This window comes from Benincasa hispida, chromosome 5, assembly GCF_027475165.1.
Source record: "Benincasa hispida cultivar pf3 chromosome 5, pf3_genome.v1.1, whole genome shotgun sequence".
In the NCBI taxonomy this organism is placed as follows: domain Eukaryota; kingdom Viridiplantae; phylum Streptophyta; class Magnoliopsida; order Cucurbitales; family Cucurbitaceae; genus Benincasa; species Benincasa hispida.
Window position 1 is genome coordinate 51128731 of NC_143482.1, and position 19928 is coordinate 51148658.

A 19928-nucleotide genomic window follows, 5' to 3' on the forward strand; every position below is an offset into this window, starting at 1 on the left:
ATGTAACAATTTAGTCATTAAATGTTAGTTTATAACGATTTAGTCTTTTATGCTTTTTAACTTTGTAACAATTTAGTCTATAAACTTTACTATATAATTATTTAGTTTTATACTTTTAAATTTGTAACGATTTATTCCATATCATAGAAATTAGTATTAAGATTTAATGAGGTTTCTTGCATAAATAAACTGATTAACTAATTAGAAACTTAATACTATTATAGAATACATAGTCTACATCATAAAATAATACAAATTGATATATAAGTTTATTGAATTTTTTAAAATAAAGACTAAAATGTTGAATTTGAAAGTATAAAGACTAAATTGTTACATACTTAAGTTCAAAGAATAAATAGTTACAATATTAAAAGTACGTTAAAAAATAAAGTTAAAGAAATTTAGAGATAAAAATATATATTTTAACCTTAATTTTACTGGGACACTTTTCATCATTGTTTTCTTTTCTTTTTTAAGACACGTGACTAAAAAGCTCCGAATGTTTTGTTAACTAATTTTATGTGATTCACAAAGTTGGTTCACTGGCAATTTTTTTCATTTAGCTTACTCTTAAATTCAACCTATTTTTTTTTCAATTTTTTTTTTCAAAGAAAAGTAAGTGGAAGATTCTTCAAATTTAACTAGGGTGATATGACCTTTATCCATGGTGAAACTTTATTAATATTTTTATAATACGATTTTTAGTTCAATCATTAATAGATGGAAATCTAATCATTAATCTTTAGTATGAGAATGTGAGGATAGTCAACCGAACATACCTTAATATCTTTAAAAAATCTATATTTCAATGAAAAATTCACAAATAAAAAAAATATATCAACCTATTCACAGATATAATAAATATATATATATATATTAATAGACACTGATAGACCTCTATCGACGTCTATCATATAGTATAGACTTCTATCTAGAGATGTCACAGGACAGGACAGAGCCGGAGATGCCATTCCCCATCTCGTCTCCGCTCCCCATTTCATTTTCCATCCCCGTGAAATTCTCCACGGGATCGGTGCAGAGATTCCCCGCGGGGAATTCACGGGGATCAGGTTTCCGCGAGAAATTTTTTTCCGGTTACTTACTTTTTTTGTAAAAAGCCAATTAATTTAAATTACTAATGTGAGTAAATTTTAATTACATAATTAACTTTATCACTAAATTGTTTATTATGATTAATTTTATATAACAATTTAAATTTAAAGATAAATTATTTAAATTTTGACTTAAAATGCTAATTAATTTTTTTAGTACAAAGAAATAAATATAAATCAAACTATTCACATATATAATCTAAATTTAAATGTAATATTTATATAATAATAATAATAACATAACATTAAATAACTATATTAAATAAATATGTAAAAACTAATCGGGGCGACGAGGAACGGGACAGGGCCAGGGTCGAGGGAATACTTTCCCCATCCAATCCTTGTTTAGCTCATGGAGAATTTTTTTCCCCGCTCCCTCCCCCATTCTCCGCCTAATCGAAAAATTACCGTCCCGTTCAAGGCGGAACCAATCCTCATAGAAAAATCGGACATCTCTACTTCTATCAAACTGTATCAAATAATATTAAATTTTGTTATTTGATTTAAATGGTTTTTTTTTTTTTTTAAATCCTCCTTCCATTTCCAATCTAAAATTGTTAAACTTTAAAGAAATAGCCTTAAGATAGAACCCAATAAGACAAAAAAGAAAAAAAAAATGATATTATTATTTTACATAGATAAGACACCATTGGCAGCGGACGACGAAAATCCGAAAATCCCAACCCTTGACCACCACCATCGCCACCGCCAATGCCACCAACGCTAGTGGCGATGGTGAATGCATTCAACAGGTGTAACTGCAAATCTCGCAGTATCAGTACAATAATCATAAATCATATGGTTGGCTCGAACCCAAAGCAACTGATGGCTTTGATGCACATTCAACTCGGAAAGCACCGGCTCATCCCACCAAAACTTCTTACCATCGTCGGCACTACCGTTGCAACATGCAGTGTTGTTGGCATCACCAGTTGCGGAAGGACACTCACATGCATCGATTTGAAACCCTTTGTAAGAAGCAACGAAAGGAGAGTGGGACCAATCAGTCTTAACTCGACCACCTTGTGTGGCCCAATCATCAGCATTCCAAATTGAGCTGTAAACTCCCATGGATTGGTCTCGAGGAAATGGTACACCCTTGTCCTCCATGTTCGTGTGGACTCGCACAGGCGTTTCATCTACAAGGAATCTACACCAAAAAGAAGAATTAATTTTGAATCCACGAGGTAAATCAGTAAATGTTTGAGATTTGTTTTGCTTTTTTTTTTTTTAATTGTATTGCAATGGGGCCACATGAAGCCACATGCATGAGATCAGATAGGTGGGGCCAAGAGGAATATAATGCTGTGGCTCGGTTGAAAGGGCTCATTGGGTTTGTCAGACCCATTGGCCCATTGATACCGATCGGGCAACCGCTCGTACAGTACAGACCCACCCACCCAATGGGCACTGATTCACATAAACTTTTAAAATCTTACTGCTTTCTAAAATTTGGACTCTATTCCATTTTTGGTTTTATAATTTCAAAATTACCCAATGTTTAATTTAGTATTTCAAATTATATATTAAAAAAAACATACCCATTTTATTTATAATTCTCGAAATGGCTTAACCAAATTCATCACAAATGTTCCTTTTCTAATTTTTTAAATGTTGTTTACTTGGAGTCCTTCCATCAATATATATAAGTATAATCTTCTTTTAAAAAATCTATTTTTTTTATAATCATTTAGGAATATTTCATAACTATTTAATTTTTTATTTTTAAAACTAAACCTATAAGCATAATTTCCCTCTATTGATTTTTATGTTTTATTCTCAATATTTTATGAATGTTTTTAGATTTATAGCCAAATTTTGGAAGCTAAAAAAATTACATTTAAAAAACTTGCCTTTTGTTTTTTAAAAATGGCTTAGAATTCAAAAGCTCACATAATAAATATGAAAAACATCAATAATAAATTGGGAGAAAAAATCACAAATTTAAATACGCAAATAACAAAAGAAGCTTAAGCCCCTTTAGTAACTATTTAGTTTTTTCTTTTTATTTTTGAAAATTAAACTTATTTCATCCATATTTTTTATAATGATTTGCGTTTTTCTTAAATGTAATGAATAAATTCTTAGTCAAATTTCAAAAATAAAAACAAAATTTTGATTGTTACTTTTTTTAGTTCTCAAATTTTAGCTTAGTTTTTAAAATTATTGGTTTAAATTAAATAATAAAAAAATAGAGATAAAAATAGTATTCATAAACTTAATTTTAAAAAAACAAAAACAAAAAAATTATAAAATGATGCCTTAGTTTTTGGTTTTTAATTTTGTGCTATTTAAATGTATGCTAATACCCCTTATTTAATTACCATTTTTAGTTTTCCAAAAATTGTTCACTTTTCTCTCTGCTTTTTACCAGAGTTTTTCATTTTTCTTGAGTTAAAAATTTGAATTTCAGCCCAATGAAAACAATTTATTTTTAAATTTTTTTTAAAGTTTGACTTAGATTTTGAAAACTGTAATATTTACGAGTTTAGTTGTCAAAAATTAAAAAACAAGATAATTATCTAGAGGCATCTTAATTTTAAAAAATTGATATATTAATTGAAATAATTAAAAACTAGATAAGAAAGCAAAGAAACTAGGACCAATATTTGGCTTACATGACTTGGCGACGGTTCCAAAAGATGGAATAAGAATGAAAATCTGCAGTTGGATCAAACCAAAGCTTCAATCTTTGCTCTCTATTCCCAACTCCATTCACATAAATGTTAGTTTGTACTGAATATGGCTCTCCACTTGTATTACCCAGAAACTCAAAATCAAACTCATTATGATTTGGACCGTCCGATGACATCTACAGCACAAAAATCAAACTCATTTCAATACAACACATTCCATTAATCATTAATTTTTTTAGCCCAAAGTCTTAAACTTACATAATATGCTGTTACAGTTCCAGCAGAGTCTCCAGCAATAAGCTTAATTTGAATGGTCACTTTCCCAAACATGTATTTTGATTTGGATGAAAACCCAGCTCCTGAAATTCACTTCAAAGTTAAGCATTGTAGAGAGATTGAGGAAAAGGGTAAAAGGGGGGGGGGGGGGGGGGGGGGGGCGGCGCAAAAAATGGGGTTATTTTTGTTTTTTTCACCAGAGTAATTGTCAAGTTTAAGTTGGAGGACATCTCCATTGTAATTGAAGTGATCTAACGCCCAAGTTGGCTGAAAAAGCTCATCAAATTTAGCAGAAGAAGCAAAACCAAGGAGTAGAAGAGAAACACATAGTGCTAAAAACAGAGAGGAAGCCATGGGAGAGAGCTTGAAGTTAGAGCAGAGAGAAACAGAGAGGGGAAGAGTTTAGAGAGTGGATGTTTCAAGTAAAAGAAGTGTGTAAGAGATGCTTTTATAGCCATTTTCAGTAACGAATGCCTTTATTCATGTCATTGAATTTACAGTACCACATCATTTCCGATGGGGAATTTATATAAAAAAGAGAGTAAAAAGATGAAATTTTGATCCAATATTATATTGCAAGATTGTTCTAGTAGTCTAATTTGTATTTGGTTCGTAATTTTCAAAATGTTATATTTTTAATTTTCCAATTCAATTAATATTTAGTCTTTAGTTTTAAAAACAGTACAAATTTATCATATAGTTAATTTTTGTTACATTTTAGAATATTTTAACTCTTTTTTGCCCATTTTATCTCAGATTAAAAGTCTAATGCATAGAGATAGATATTATAAGAAATAGAAGGTGGATGGAGGGAGGAAAGTTAGATATTATATAGTAGTTGGGTACAGCTGTGGGTAAGGAAAGAGAGAAGGAAAAACATAAAGGATTGGGGTTTACCAAAAATGAGGAAGGGGAAGACAGTGTGTTGTATGTATTTGTCTTTTGTTTTTACGTAGGTGCATCACTCTATGGTATGCGCTTCCCTAGCTTAGCTGTAATCGAATTGTACTATCCCCTTGTACCTTCCCTTACCCTATCTCGTTTTTCATTCTTTAATAAAATAACTTCTTCCAGATTTTCCCCATAAATTATTCGACGAACTTATTACAATGTTATTAATGAGTTGTTTAGAGTGTTGAGATGATATAAGATGTTTGAAGTTCTGATATCTGTATTTGAAGTGTAGAGTTGTTGTTTGAGTTCATATGTCTGTGTTTGGGTGTGCAGGTGCTATCTGATTCTGTTTTTTGTACTTAAAATAATTTATTTGTATAAACACTCATTTTTTAATCTTATAATTCAATTATTGTATAAATTCATTTGTTTGTATTCAATTATTGTCTTTTAGATAATTATTTATTATTGTTGTTTAAAAAAAAACCCAATCGAAATTTAAGATTAATCGTAAATAGTCAACGAAATACTAACTTTTAAAAATACAAAATTTAATTTTAAGTCAAGGATGGACGTACCAACTTTTTTTCTAAAACATTTTTTCACTTATATCGAAAACTAAAAGGTTATGTATGGTCATTTAAATATTCAGTGAGGCATTAAAAAAAATGTGCTTCTATTTGATTTTATAAATTTCGTTGAGGCTTTTCTCATATATATTCACGAATGAGTTTTCTAATTTGGTTTTATAATGGACTTTTGAAGAGTAGATTTTGAATATTGATGTTGTATATGAATAGTTTTTTTTGGGGGCAAAGATTTAATCCAAAATATCGTAATTTTTTTTAATGGGCATTATACGGATAAATAATTGTTACATTAAGTAAATAAAAATGAAAACTTGAATGACATAATTTATAGATAATAAATTATTAATATATTCTATCACAAGACACTAGACGAAAAAACGATGTATGTAAATTGAAGGTAAAAAATTGGTGCATAGAATTAGATTGAAATACCATGGTTTCTTAGTAAAATGGATATAGTGGAAAAAAAATTACACCTGAAGTATAATGAAATAAACTCAAAGAAAAAAAATAAAGAAATAAAAACGTAAGTGAGTCATGAAAGGAGGAGAGAGTGACAATTGTATATGAGAAGGGAGGAGACATAGGAAGTGTAGGGAGGGGTGGAATTGTTAAACAAGGGTTAGTGTGCACATGTTGAGAGGAGTGAAAAGGGGAAATGATATATCATTGGGTCAAACAGTGATATAGGAGCTATATCATCTCCCCACATAGGATATTGGACCCCAAACATACCATAACAGTTTTTGTAGATGTATGAAAATAACGATAAAAATAAAATTTTCTACATCAGAAGATAATTTTATGAAAATAAATGGCAAATAATTAATTATTTGAAAATGATTCAAAATCTTCAACAATATTTGATTCAAAATGGATAAGAGGTTTTTTTTTTTTTTTTTTTTTTTTTTTTTTTTTTTTTGTCTAATGTTAAAAGGTTGTTTTTAAATATATAAAAAAAAATCAAAATATTTACAAAATATAACAAAATTTTAGAATTATCAATGATAGAATCTAATAGACACTGGTAGACACCGATAGACTTTTATCCGTGTCTATCAGTGACATTGATAGACATTGATAGAAGTCTATCAGTGTCTATCAACATCTATTATTGATAGTTCTAAAATTTGGGTATATCTTGTAAATATTTTCAATAGTTTTACCATTTGAAATGATTTCTCAATGTTAAATATAGTTTATCTAAAGTCATTGATGAAATTCTCAGTTGTTATGCTTTAAGAGATATAAACAAAGCGAAATCAAACCTACACTATTTAAAAAACACATCGTGCACAAAGGATCTTGAGAAAGACCTTGTTTTTTAATTAGGTAAAACATAAAGTTTGTGAACCATATGTCTAGAACCAAACGTCTAATTCAACCTAAATATAATTTTTGGTATTTAATATGAAAGATTTTTTAGATTTATTATGCCCAACCAAAAAGTTAAACAAGTTAATACATAAAATAACAACTAACATGATAATATGGTTATATCTGAAACAGTCAATATATATCATTGATAAAAAGTATAAACGTTTGAATTCTCTCATCCTTTTGTTATTGATTTCAAATAAAGAAAAATTAATATATTTGTGTTTCTAAATATTAAGATGAAAATCACCATGAGCCTCTCGACAAGAGTATAGACAAATATAAAATATGAAAAAAAAAAAAAAAAACTTGGATACTCTCAGGCTGAAGTTCAAGTAATTGACCAATAAAATTATGACACATAATAAATATTTTGTTTTTTTAAAAATCAATTAATTTTTTAACTTTTTCTTTGTGGGTAAAAAAAAATAGGATGTTGCAACTAATAATTATCCATATGAAAATACATGGAATTTGAAGATGAGGGTAGAGTATGGGCTATGGATTAGATTTGCATCTCATCATATGGTATAAAAGAAATAGGAAAAAAAAAAAAAGTTGAACATTTATTTAATATAATGTATAGAAGATTTGAAGGAATCATTTTAGGAGAGTGACTTTACAACTGTTACTGTCCCCAACATAATGTGAAATAACTTTAATCATGCAAGCTGTAGTATAGAAAGAAAAAAAAAACAAAAGAAAACAGAAAAAAGAAAAATCACTATTCCATTCCATGACCCACAAAAAGAAGAAACACTATGCTCCACCTAAAATTCTCTCTCTCCGTGACAGACCAATAAAAGAACGCCACGTAGGAGAGAAACCTTCTCTTTGGACTTTGGGATATAGGTACAGCCCTAAACTTTTAGGTAACCTAGGCAAAAGCCAATCCAATACAACCCCAATTCAAAATCTTTCGGAGCAACGACTAATTACACTGCCTTTATTTAGACAGCCTGGCACTTTGATTGCAACTGACGTGTCATGGACGATGAAATATATTTATTGTATTGTACGAAATTATCTTTTGGAAAATAAATTCAATAAAAAGAAAAAAAGAAAAAAAATATTTTTTCCCTCATGTTTTTCTCTCTCTTTTTTTTTTTTTTTTTTTTTTTTTTTTTTCCGGATGTATTGTAATTAAAGTATGAATAATTAATCAAATTTCTGACCTGGAGGTCGATAATATGAATACTATGTAGGTACATTCTTGTTGGCTTATATTTTGTTTAGTTTTACTTGGCCTCTAAATTTTAAAATATCACACTTTTATTCCTTAATTTTGAGTTTATATCACGTTTACTCACTCATAATCAAAATTGCCGTAATTGTAATGAGTTGATGTTCAATTAGATTCCTTTGATTGTGTTTACTACACAGATGCAATCGTAATAAAATAATTTCATTGATGTTGTTTACTTCCATAAGGAAAAATGATTAAAAATTAGAACAAAAGAAAGGTGTGAGTCTCATGTTATCAAATGTAATTGAATTGATCATCCTCTCATCCACAATAGAATTCATTTGTTGATTACAAATTTCATAAATGTGTTCACATTTCATTACAATTATACAATATTGGTGAAAATGGGAATCATTTTTTAGATTATCATTGATGAATTACGATTAAAAAATATTGATAAAAAATAACAAACATATATTGATTATTAGTTTTCAAAATGTTATATTTTTACTATTGAGTTTTGAGCATTGTTTCCATTTGGTATATAGCGCTTCAATATATTTTTTTATCGAACACTCTTTCAATCATTTGTGCTAATGTATGTTAATTAATATACAATAATTAAGTTCATTTCTCACTATTTTTTCGTCATTATTAAAATAATTAAAAATGATTGCATCATAATTATTTTTAATTAACAAAAAGTTAACTCTAAAGACTACAATGATTATCAATAAAAATTGGAAGGTAAAAATGTAAAATATTAAAATTTATGGATCAAATGAAAACTAAATTAAAAACTCAATAGTAAAAATGTTGCATTTTAAAAATTACAGAGTAAATACATATTAATATTTTTAAAACTCACATTTGCTACAATATTTATTATTTTACATTCATCATTTTTTTTATTTTTTGCTATAATGTTTATTATTTACCTCTTAAACTAAAATAATTTATACCTCAAACACATACCATTATAACCAAAACTAAAATAATCTACATCACAAACACAAACTATTATAACTCAAATATATTAACTTAAAAAAATAATAAACTTCTTGCCTTAAACGCCCCTTACACCTCCAACCTTTTTTTTTTTTACAAAAATATGTCTTAACTAGCACTTAATTTGTGAGTTTATTATTAATAAAAGTTAGTATATAACATGAATACTAAATTACAAGTTTAGTCTTTTAAAACTTTTGAAAGAGTTCGGTAAATTTGAAAATTTTAAATTTTAAATGAATAATTAAATACGAAGTTAAAATTTGTGTAGTAAATACGTAAATTTTTAAAAATAAAAAGTTAAAAGGGTTTTTTTCCCTTGAACCTAGAGTATCTCAAGGTTAACCTATGAGGAAAATGGAAAAAAGGACAACGTGACAGAAAAGTTGGTAAAGCTATAGAGTATAAGGGAAAAACAGGCTTTTAGGCTCTGAGCAGTCCCCCTTTGCTGAATAAATCATAAATCTCAATGCACATCACATTTTTCTGATTTGAATTATTATTATTATTTTGAAAAGATGATTTGACTTATTTGTCTTTGTCCAGGGTTGTTTTTAGATTTTTACTTTATTTATTAAAAAAAATTAGCACATCATTGTTTCATTAATTATGTCATATAACTCTCCATGGTTTAATTTAGGTTGGCATCTCGAGCTTTACAAAAATCCAATCACATTACTAATTTTGAGGTCATTTAAAAGATATTCCTTTTGGCTTTTGTGCTTTTTGAGATTGTGAAATTGATTTTTTTAATCTAACCTCATAGTCTCCTTGATCAAGAAAAAATACATGTAGGCCGTTAGCTTTTTTCTTTCTTTTTTTTTTTTGGAGAAAATGTCATTAAGTTAATGAACTTATGAACAATAAATCATTTTCTATATATCCAAAAATTGGATATAATCGTAGATTTACTTCTTTACTTTTCTTTGATTGTCCTAAGTTTCACCAAAAAAAAAAAAATAATAATAACAAAGTTGGGAAAATGATTTAAATTCTGATAACCACCTATCTAAGATAAAGGGGATATTGTAAGCAAAAGAATTGATTATTATAGTTAGATTATAATAGTTTGTGTCTAGGATGTAGGTTATTTTAGTTTGAATTATAATAGTTTTTGTTTGAGATATAGATTATTTTAGTTTCAGTTATAATAGTATGTGTTTGAGGTATAAACTATTTTAGTTTGAGAAAAAAATAATAAAGATAAAAACATGATGAATATAAAATAGTAAAAACTGTAGCAAATAGTAAATATGATAGCAAGGGTTTTGAAATAATTTTGACTGTAACTGATAAGGGAAGTAACATTTACGATAACAAGTGATGGTTATTATAATCTTAAGATAGTCTATCACCCCAAACACATCCTAAAATTCTACCATTTTTTTTTACCATATATATATATATAAATTCTTGATAAAAACTATTTAAAATACAAGTGTTCCAAAAAAATCTATTTTGAACATTAGCCAAACATTTTATTTTTTTTCAAAATAACTTATTTTTAAAATTAAATATTTGAAAAGTTAAAAAAAATGAGATGAGGAAAAAAAAAAGTTCCATTAAGATAGATGTCATATTAAAAATACTTCAATTTCTCAATTTTCTTTTTTATTTTCAAGGTGTCCCGTGGGGCTTTTATTTTAACATCTTTTAAAAAAAAAAGAAAAAAAAGCCCAATAATCCATCGAGGCAAGTGGGAAAAACAAACAGAAAAAAACATGGGTTAAAAATACCATCGAATTGAATTCTGTACTCCTCGAATAACTAAAGGGTAGCAATTTTCTATTGACCACCATCGAATTGAATTCTTACCAAGGTTTATTTTTATGGATAAATAACACTTTGGTTAAAAATACCATTTTAGTCTATAATTTTGAAGTTTGTCCAATTTCCGTCTGTCCAATTTTAATTTTTACACATACCATAAATTTTAAATAGTCACTCTTAAGTTAATTTTTACGAAAGTTACTAGTAACAATTTTTTATCAATAAGATACAATGTATGAATTTTCAAAATTTATAATAAAATGATAAAAAAAAAATCCTGAAAAATTCAACGCAACAGAGACTAAATTTAAATCACTACAATGATTAAAATCAAACCTACTCCAAAGTAAAGACACTAAATTGATATTTTAACTAAACATTTATTTCTCTCCTCTTCCTCTTTTTTCTCTCTCATACTAGTAAAAAGCGTAGACCACCTTTTATATCTATTTGGTTTCTGATTTTTCATTTTTGAAAATTAAGTCTATAGATACTACACTATGTCCACATCAAAATTTGTTCCTTTGGTATCTATTTTTTAATGATGGTTTAAAAAATATTGCCAAATTTTGTAAATTACAAAAAGTAGATTTTAAAATTTTGTTTTTGTTTTAAAATTTGGTTAAGAATTCAACCATTGTACCTAAAAAAAATGCAAAACACTAGAAGAAATGAGAATTTTTTTTTTAATTTTCAAAAAAAAAAAAAAAACGAAATGATTATCAAACGATATCATAATTATAGAAAACATGGATTTCTTGATGACCAATGATCATATGAATATTGGAAAACAACACTTCCCAACTGGTCTAGTCAAAAAAATTTCTTGCTATCCACTATTAATTTTATATTATCAATGCTTACGCTCAAACTCAATAACTACCAACAACAAAATATAGTAACGTTTAGTGATCGGTAAAATTAGAAAAGTACGATAGTATTAACGGATTCTATTCATATACTAATGAAAATGTCTTAATTTTTTAAGTTTAAGGATTTTTTAAACTTTTAAAAGTTCAAAGTACAATGTTTGTGAGTGTTTTGTATAATTTAGTCAACATTACATGCTTAGGCTAAAACTCAATAACTACGGACAACAAAATACAGTAATCTTTAGTGACCAGTAAAATTAGTGAGGTGAGTGTAAGTGGACAATGAAACAAAAAGAGTAAAAAGAAAGAGTAGTGTCAGATTAAGAAGACAGGATGGGAAGTGGGGGATGATGGCGTAAAGCAGGAGAGTAAGTACAGGCATGGGCATGGCGAAGGGATGATGACTTACTATGGTTAATGATGATGGCACTCTCAAAGTCAGTGGAAACCTCTTTCAGGAGCTTACCACCTCAAGTCTGCCCATTTATTGTTTATTGCCCTAACTTCAGACCAAATAGGTGTCCACAACAACACCCATTAATGGATGTTCTGTTCTCTTCCCCTGAACACCATTCTGGATTTCTCTGCACTGCATCAAAACACAATTCCAAAGTTTTTTCACGTCAAATATTGTCTTATATTTATCAACTGCAGCTTAGGTAGAAAGAATCTCTACAAACAGAGCACCACTGCATCTAAATCCAGTTCTTTAGCCTTTAAATTTCAAAAGTTTTGATTGGGTCATCGAATATATAATTAGATCTACCATCAGTACCATTAAAAAAAGGATCTGTATTGAGAGCCAAATAAGTTAAAAGCTCCATAAAGCCATCAGAAGTCTTTCCTTTCTCCCTGAAGATTTGAAGATGTAATTGAAACATTTAAGGATTTAACTCTTTTTTTAGACGAAAGCATTCAACTTTTTAACTTCTCCCTGAAGATTTGGAGAATGTAATTGAAACATTTAAGAATTTAACTCTTTTTTAGACGAAAGCATTTAACTTTTTAACTAAGTGACAATAATATGAGGACATCAGACCATGATCCATATTTTTATTTAAGAGTTTTATTGTCTTCCATTTTTACCCTTCTAAACATGGTTAAGTAAGGGTATTCTGACCATTTTTTTAGAGTGATGATTTGACATCAAATTAGGGCATCATCCCTAAAATGGCTATTTAAAGTATGTTAGTTTGACGTAATAAGTTTTGAGTTTTCTAAATAAAACTTGTTTGGTTGATGATAGAGCTTCATCATCATTTCCAATTCTTGAGTCATGGTTGCATACCAATAACATACAAGTAAGTCTAATCAACTTGCTTATGAAATATTCGAACTTGGAGTGAGGAACTAATTCTCCTTATTTATTGGTATTCGATCAAAAGATAATCCATCATTTTCTTTGGGTTGAAATCAAATTGATTTGGAGGTTCCAGTGTTTGAGAATAAGAGATTTCATATCACTGATGTTAGAACTTTTTTGCAACTAGCACAATGAATTTTGGTCTATTTTGGTCTATTTTTGGGCATGTGACACTTTTTATAAGGAGGTCGCAAAATCCAGATGAACACCAAAATGAAGATCTCATAGAGCAAACAAGTCTGCTCGTTTTCATTTCTTATTGTAAGGGAACTATAATGTTCAACTGCTACACATAAAATGACTCAATCTATATTAAGCCTTACACGATCACAGGGATATTGTATGCTCATTCACCAAATCTAAAATAAAAAAAGACATCTACATAGAAAAACAAGGTGAAACAAATAAACTTGTACAAAGTTGGTGTTCAAATCAATGTACTCCTTAAAATCCCCCCATGACATGCATCGTCTAATCTCTGAAGGAATTATAATTTAATTCAAACAAGATGGCAAGTTTAATTCCTTTATTAGAGAATAAAAATGTATAGTTTGGAATTACCAAATGAGATGTGCGGACCCAAGTCCATGGATGATACTATTTTTTGCCCAAGAAAATTCTGTTCACAACATCAACTGGTAAAGCATAAGCTGGGTCAATGGCTTTCAGGCCTGGATATTCAAGAAGTGAAAGGCCTGCATCAATAAAAGTAAACGTAAGGAGTGACAAATATCATAAGTATTTAGATAAGATATTAACATCAGCTAGTAGCATATGACGTTAATAACCAGCTATTCCGAAGTACGTGTGATAGACATCAACAGCATCATCCGGTCTGTCTGAAATACCACCATTTTCTGTGTCCTGAAATTTTCAATAGTTTAGTTATGCTATGGAAGTTTCCTTCGTTAGATGCAATATAATCATCTCGTATGAATAAATCCAATCTAGATAAAGGAAATTTGGCTAACAACCTGACAGTCTAAGATGAACTTAATGAGTTTTTCCTTATTAATCCAGTGAACTCTGCCAATCATGATCAAGCTAGAAAGAACCCACCATGAGTAGCAAACCTGAAGCAACATAATGAAGTCGGTGAGTGGGAGAATGTAAAGCAAAGACTTGGTTACAATGTATAATAGAAGTTCAAACCCACATCAGGAAGTTTCTCAGGTCGACCATTAAGACCTCCAGATTTGACTTGCCGCTCACATAACCACCAGCCAAGAAGATCCTTGTCAATATGGTGTAGAGAACCCATTATAGCAAGAGCACCAACACAACAGAAAACTGAAGTCACAGCAGAACTTGACATTAAGACACAAAACCTAAAACAATTGATAAGTAAAAGTCGATTCATAAGATAAGTACGGCTACATAAACAAAAAGCATAAATATGCACTAATGTAAATGTAATTTCAATGTCCAAATAGGATAATACCAAACATGGTAAGAGAAGTAACCAATCCAAATTGTTTTGAAGCACAAGAGAGATCCCATCACTCAGACAAGATGAAGATAAAATTTCAAACATCTTTAAGAGTAAGTGAATACTCAAAAGATAAGATATGTTGAACATACTTTGTCCAGAGTGAGATTCTCCACCAGGCGTGCATCCAAATCCACCATCCATATTTTTGCAGCTAACAATGTAGTTCACAGCCTTCTCTACATTAATTTTTTCCAGTTGATTTAATAAGGACAGACAAGATACTGCAATATAAGAAAACCTGCGAGAGAGAACATTTTCAGCTTCTCAATATTTTTCACGTTTGTAGGAACACATGAAGCATGAAACCCAAAATAAGAATAAAAATAAAAGTAAATTAACAAATGGGTAAAGACTACCTTGAATCTACTTCACCCCAAATATCTCCTGAAAAGGAACCGTCTTCATTTTGCAAACCAACAATATCTACCACAAGATTAAGTCTCACGAGAATTTCTATATAATTATAGTTAACACTCAACTTAATTACCAACTTTCACTGACAGGTGCATATGAAATCAAAAGTAGAGGACACATAGAGGGTGTTCTGAAATATTTAGAAATAAGTAGTTGGGTAATGGTAATCAATTGTCCCCTCCCCTTTATTCCCCAACGTATTAAAAAAGGTCAGTGTTTCCCAAAAATTCATGAAAGTTATCGGTAAACTGAATCAAAACAAAAAATCCCACAAGATGCTAAAAATTAAAAGTCAACTCCTAAATGCCAAAGGATACAATCTGTCACCTTATCAACATCTACAACACTCAACTTGTCAAAGAGGGCCAAGACTTGGACGGCACTAAGGGTGTAAAGTATGTGGGGATCATGTCCAATGTTTCCAGAAAAACCACCTGCATATATCGGATCTCACTTCTCTACTTTTGTTACAAATGATTCAACGTTTGCATCTAAATCCTAAAACATGCTGAAAAAGGAAATTTTGTTCAACTTGATTCTGTAACAGCTTTGTATCAACACAAAAAGAAATCTAGTATATTTAATAGTTTGATATGTACGATGTCCAAGACTAATAGCACAACGCTGAACATATACATTTATTCCAAACAAACTAAAATATAACCATATTAACATAGAAAGAAAAAAGCAAACAAGTTGAGACAGTAGAGAATGCTAAAAACCTGACTCGTGCTGACATTTCAAGACCCACGAAACAACTTCATTGATATCCACAGTATCTAGCTTTCCAAGAATATCCAGTGTGGTTAACCCCCAATATGCACCATTCATTCTAATATGTTCCATCATCACAGATTGAAGATCATCCTTTCTCTGTACATGAAACAACCTAAGGTGGGATACATACATAGAATAAATGGATAGCTGTCTACTATCTAAGAGTACGAGTGAACTGATACTAGATAATCGTATAATAGACCGAATCCCAACCCCCAAAATGGTTTGCCCCACTTTTTGAAACTAACAATTTTGCCCTTACATCATCATCAGCCAAAATTACCCTTAATTTTATTTTTCCCTTTTCCTCTTCTTCTCTCGATTACCCTTCCTCCATTGCCATTCTCCATTCATCGCCAGCCATCGGAACGTTGCAGAGGTAAAAAAGTAAATAAAGTAATGGAGTACTCAAGAGAAGGGAAATATATGAACGATAAACACACCTTTTCAACAGATATGATGTATTTCACGTGTTTCTCAGCTGTCAATTCCCCCATTTGTCAAGTGCTAAATTTGCTTAATTTAATTTCTTTGGTAGATGATACTATAGACACAAGAAAGTAAACTCGATAAACAGTGTGATCACAAAAACATTGCAAACAATCAAGCAGTGATCGGGGAGGACGCATTAAACAAAAAGGAACTTAGATCAAACATTGTCACCTACGGAAACAATTAATCCACAGAAAACTGACGCAGAACAATTAATCTATAAAAGAAGAAATTAAACACCGATGACAAAACGAGATATATCTAGAAATCGAGTAACTGGAAACCAGTGAAAGGCCAGGGCCGAACCTGGTTTGATCGTGAGCTCCAGTCGAGAGGGTAATATCGACTTAAAAATGGGAGAAAGAGCTACAAGACGAAGAAGATCCAGAAATCAACGGGGAATTGTAGGTTATATTAGATATATGGGTTAGTTAGTATTTTGTTGTAAATATTGTTAATTATATAAAGGCCTCTTTGTGATTAATAAAAATAAGCAAGTTTATTTACTACTGCTTAATATGGTATTAGAGTATTAATAAAAATTCCCTCCAATTTTTTCGACCATTCGTCTTCCCTCCAACTTTCTTTCTCCTTGAACCTTATTTTCTTCATCCCTCATATAGTATCAGTCTTGTGCTCGTTTCCAATCTTTTCACGGAATCGAACTACAACTCATGGAGTGAGGTGATGAAGATCGGGCTTACTGTCAAGAATAAACTCGGCTTCATCAATGGAGAAATCCCCCGTCCTTCTGGTGAGTTACTTAGCTCTTGGATCATATGCAATGGTGTCGTCACTGCGTGGATTCTTAATTCCCTTTCCAAAGAAATCTCTGCGAGCATCAATTTTTCTGACTCTCCGCAAGAAATTTGGGTTGATCTTCAAGAACGATACCAGCGTCAGAATCGGCCAAGAGTTTTTCAGCTTTGCCGCGAAATTTCCAACCTCATGCAGAATCAAGATTCTGTCACCACATACTATGCAAAGCTAAAGACGTTGTGGAATGAACTGATATCCTACCGCCCTTCCTGCTCCTGTGGAAAATGTACTTGCGATGGCGTCAAGAACCTACAGACATACTTTCAGACGGAGTGTGTTGTGTCGTTTCTCATGGGATTAAACAACTCCTCTGCTCCAATTAGATCTCAGTTGTTGCTGATGGAACCAGAACCCTCTATCAATCCCACATTTTCCTTGGTAGCACAAGAAATTGTTCAGAAAGCCTTTTCTTCATCCCCTGGCATTGTCATGTCTTCATCCAATGCCACTGCTCTTCTTGTGAAAAATGGTCCTTCTGCTTCCTCCTAGTCTATTATGAACAATTTCCGCAACACCAATCAAAACAAGAAGAAGGAGATGCCACTTTGCACCCATTGCAATCTTCAAAGGTATACAGTTGATCGTTGCTACAAACTTCATGGCTATCCTCTTGGTCACCAGCTTTACAAGCCTCCCGAGTCATCAGCAAAGATAGAACATTCTGATTCCCTATCTTCTCTTACAGCTGAACAATGCCAAGGATTATTAGCCATGCTCCAATCTCATCTCAGCAAGTCCAAATCACCCACCACAGCAACAGAATCAATCGATTCTAATGGCCATGTCATAGGTATTTGCTCCCTCCCTGATATATCTTTTGATCAGTGGATACTTGATTCTAGTGCATCAACTCATATTTGTTATAATAAGGCCTTAATCACTTCTTTAAGACCAATTAAACCAATAATTGTTTCCTTACCAAATCAGTCTCAGCTTTTTGTTGAGTTTGTTGAGGATATCCAAGTCACTACAGATATCATGCTACAGAATGTATTATATATACCAGGTTTCTGTTTCAACTTGATTTCCATAAGCTCTTTAACTTCTCATCTGCCAGTAATGGTCACTTTTTCCAGTGATTCTTGTCTAATTCAGGACAAGTACTCTTTGAAGATGATTGGCAAGGCTAACAAATGACATGGACTATATCTGTTATAAGCTTCAGTTGATAAGTCTTTACATTCTTTCTCGCATTTTCCTCTACTTACAGAGCTTGTTTGTTCTTCCACTACTACACTTTGTACATTTACTTGGCATAATCGTCTTGGACACCCATCCCACAAGCATCTTAGTTTCCTAAAAGATATTTTACATGTTGACTTGGATAGTACTTGTAATAAATGCTTGATCTGTCCTTTAGTAAAACAAAAACGACTATCTTTTCAAAGCCATAATAGACTTGCTGCTCATGCGTTTGATGTTATATATTGTGATGTTTGGGGCCCCTATAATGAATCTACTCATGCTGGATATTGTTATTTCTTAACAATAGTCGATGATTACTCTCGATACACTTGGGTTTTTCTGATGAGAAACAAGTCTGAAGCTATTAATATTGTTCCTCGTTTCTTTCAACTGGTTGAGACTCAATATGGTCGTTTTATCAAAGATTTTCATTCTGATAATGCACAAGAACTAGCTTTTACTGATTTTTTTGCTTCTAAAGGAGTTCTCCACCAGTTTTCTTGTGTTGGACGACCTCAATAGAATTCAGTAGTGGAAAGAAAACACCAACATTTGTTAAATGTAGCACGATCTCTCTTGTTTCAATCTAGGTTGCCTATTATGTTTTGGGGAGAATGCATATTAACTGCCTCTTATTTGGTCAACCGAACTCCATCTCATATTCTATCTTGGCAAACTCCTTTTAATCGTTAAACGGTGAACATGTTGATTATCATTCACTACGTACTTTTGGTTGTCTTTGTTTTGCATCTACCTTTCTTTCACACAGGACAAAGTTTCAACCTCGGGTTATTGTCTCTATTTTTTTGGGATATCCTACTAGTGTCAAAGGCTATCGTCTATATGACATTGAGAAGAGGCGAATCTTTATTTCAAGAGATGTTGTATTTCATGAAGACATATTCCCTTTTCATCAAATCATCTCTCAAGAGGAGGTACTTGACCCTTTTCCTGATTTAGTACTACCACTGCCGCTTGCTTTTTCAAAAGGTCTATCTAGTTGTGCAATGCCTTCACCATCTGCTAGTCATACTCCTCCGGAGGACAATTTGCAACTTGCTTCCAATGAGCTGCACACTTCACATGAAGCACCTGCTCCTGTTGAACTTCTTTATGAACCTATCGATATCGCGGCTACCATTTTGCCTAGTCCTCCTCATATTGAAAGTGTCCATCAGTCTCATCATCCTCGCCGCTCTACAAGGACTATTATACCACCTTCATACCTTAGGGACTACCATTGCAACCTCCTATTAAAAAAACAACCTCAGCAGACACATACTAAATTTCCCTTACAAGCTGTTTTGTCCTATGACAAATTGCACCCTACTTGCAAACTATTTGCACTCAATGTATCAGCCACATATGAACCACTATTTTATCATCAGGTTATCCCTCATGAGCATTGGCGCCAAGCTATGCAAGATGAACTCTTAGCAATGGAGACCAACAAGACTTAGTTTGTTGTACCCTTACCTCAAGGACAACATTCTATTAGCTGCAAATGGATATACAAAATCAAGTATCGTGTAGATGGAAACATTTACCGCTATAAGGCATGCTTGATAGCCAAGGGATATACACAGCAAGAGGGCCTTGATTACATCGAGACATTTTCCTCTGTTGCTAAGTTAGTTACTGTCAAAGTCCTTCTTACTCTTGCAG

General features: G+C 31.1%; 4 protein-coding genes across 14 annotated transcripts; 2 read left to right on the plus strand and 2 right to left on the minus strand.

Annotated features, from left to right (window-relative positions):
- Window positions 1–1706: 1706 nt before the first annotated feature.
- Window positions 1707–4529, minus strand: LOC120077139 (xyloglucan endotransglucosylase protein 6-like). The gene is made up of 4 exons (XM_039031041.2): window positions 4222–4529; window positions 4007–4107; window positions 3731–3924; window positions 1707–2262 (listed from the first exon to the last, which is right to left on the minus strand). Exons 1-4 carry the CDS (start codon window positions 4376–4378, stop codon window positions 1836–1838), a joined length of 879 nt encoding a protein of 292 aa, XP_038886969.1. The 5' UTR covers window positions 4379–4529; the 3' UTR covers window positions 1707–1835.
- Window positions 4530–12018: 7489 nt separating this feature from the next.
- LOC120077486 (geranylgeranyl transferase type-2 subunit beta 1-like) lies at window positions 12019–16844 on the minus strand. Of its 11 annotated transcripts, none has more exons than XM_039031381.2 (11): window positions 16566–16844; window positions 16211–16311; window positions 15713–15863; window positions 15308–15424; window positions 14933–14999; window positions 14666–14814; window positions 14241–14374; window positions 14059–14157; window positions 13873–13948; window positions 13646–13779; window positions 12019–12305 (listed from the first exon to the last, which is right to left on the minus strand). In XM_039031381.2, the coding sequence occupies exons 2-10, from the start codon at window positions 16262–16264 to the stop codon at window positions 13682–13684; spliced, it is 945 nt and encodes a 314-aa protein (XP_038887309.1). In that variant the 5' UTR covers window positions 16265–16311; window positions 16566–16844; the 3' UTR covers window positions 12019–12305; window positions 13646–13681. The 11 variants fall into 11 exon arrangements, with proteins under 11 accessions (XP_038887309.1, XP_038887307.1, XP_090170184.1 ...); XM_039031379.2 differs by having other exon boundaries at window positions 12019–12310; XM_090314058.1 differs by having other exon boundaries at window positions 16435–16578.
- A 102-nt stretch (window positions 16845–16946) lies between these two features.
- Window positions 16947–17567, plus strand: LOC120077355 (uncharacterized). The gene has a single exon (XM_039031240.1). It carries the CDS (start codon window positions 16947–16949, stop codon window positions 17565–17567), a length of 621 nt encoding a protein of 206 aa, XP_038887168.1.
- A 6-nt stretch (window positions 17568–17573) lies between these two features.
- LOC150036220 (uncharacterized) lies at window positions 17574–19723 on the plus strand. Its single transcript, XM_090313599.1, has 3 exons — window positions 17574–17868; window positions 18571–18757; window positions 19033–19723. The coding sequence occupies exons 1-3, from the start codon at window positions 17574–17576 to the stop codon at window positions 19721–19723; spliced, it is 1173 nt and encodes a 390-aa protein (XP_090169725.1).
- The last annotated feature ends 205 nt before the right edge of the window (window positions 19724–19928 follow it).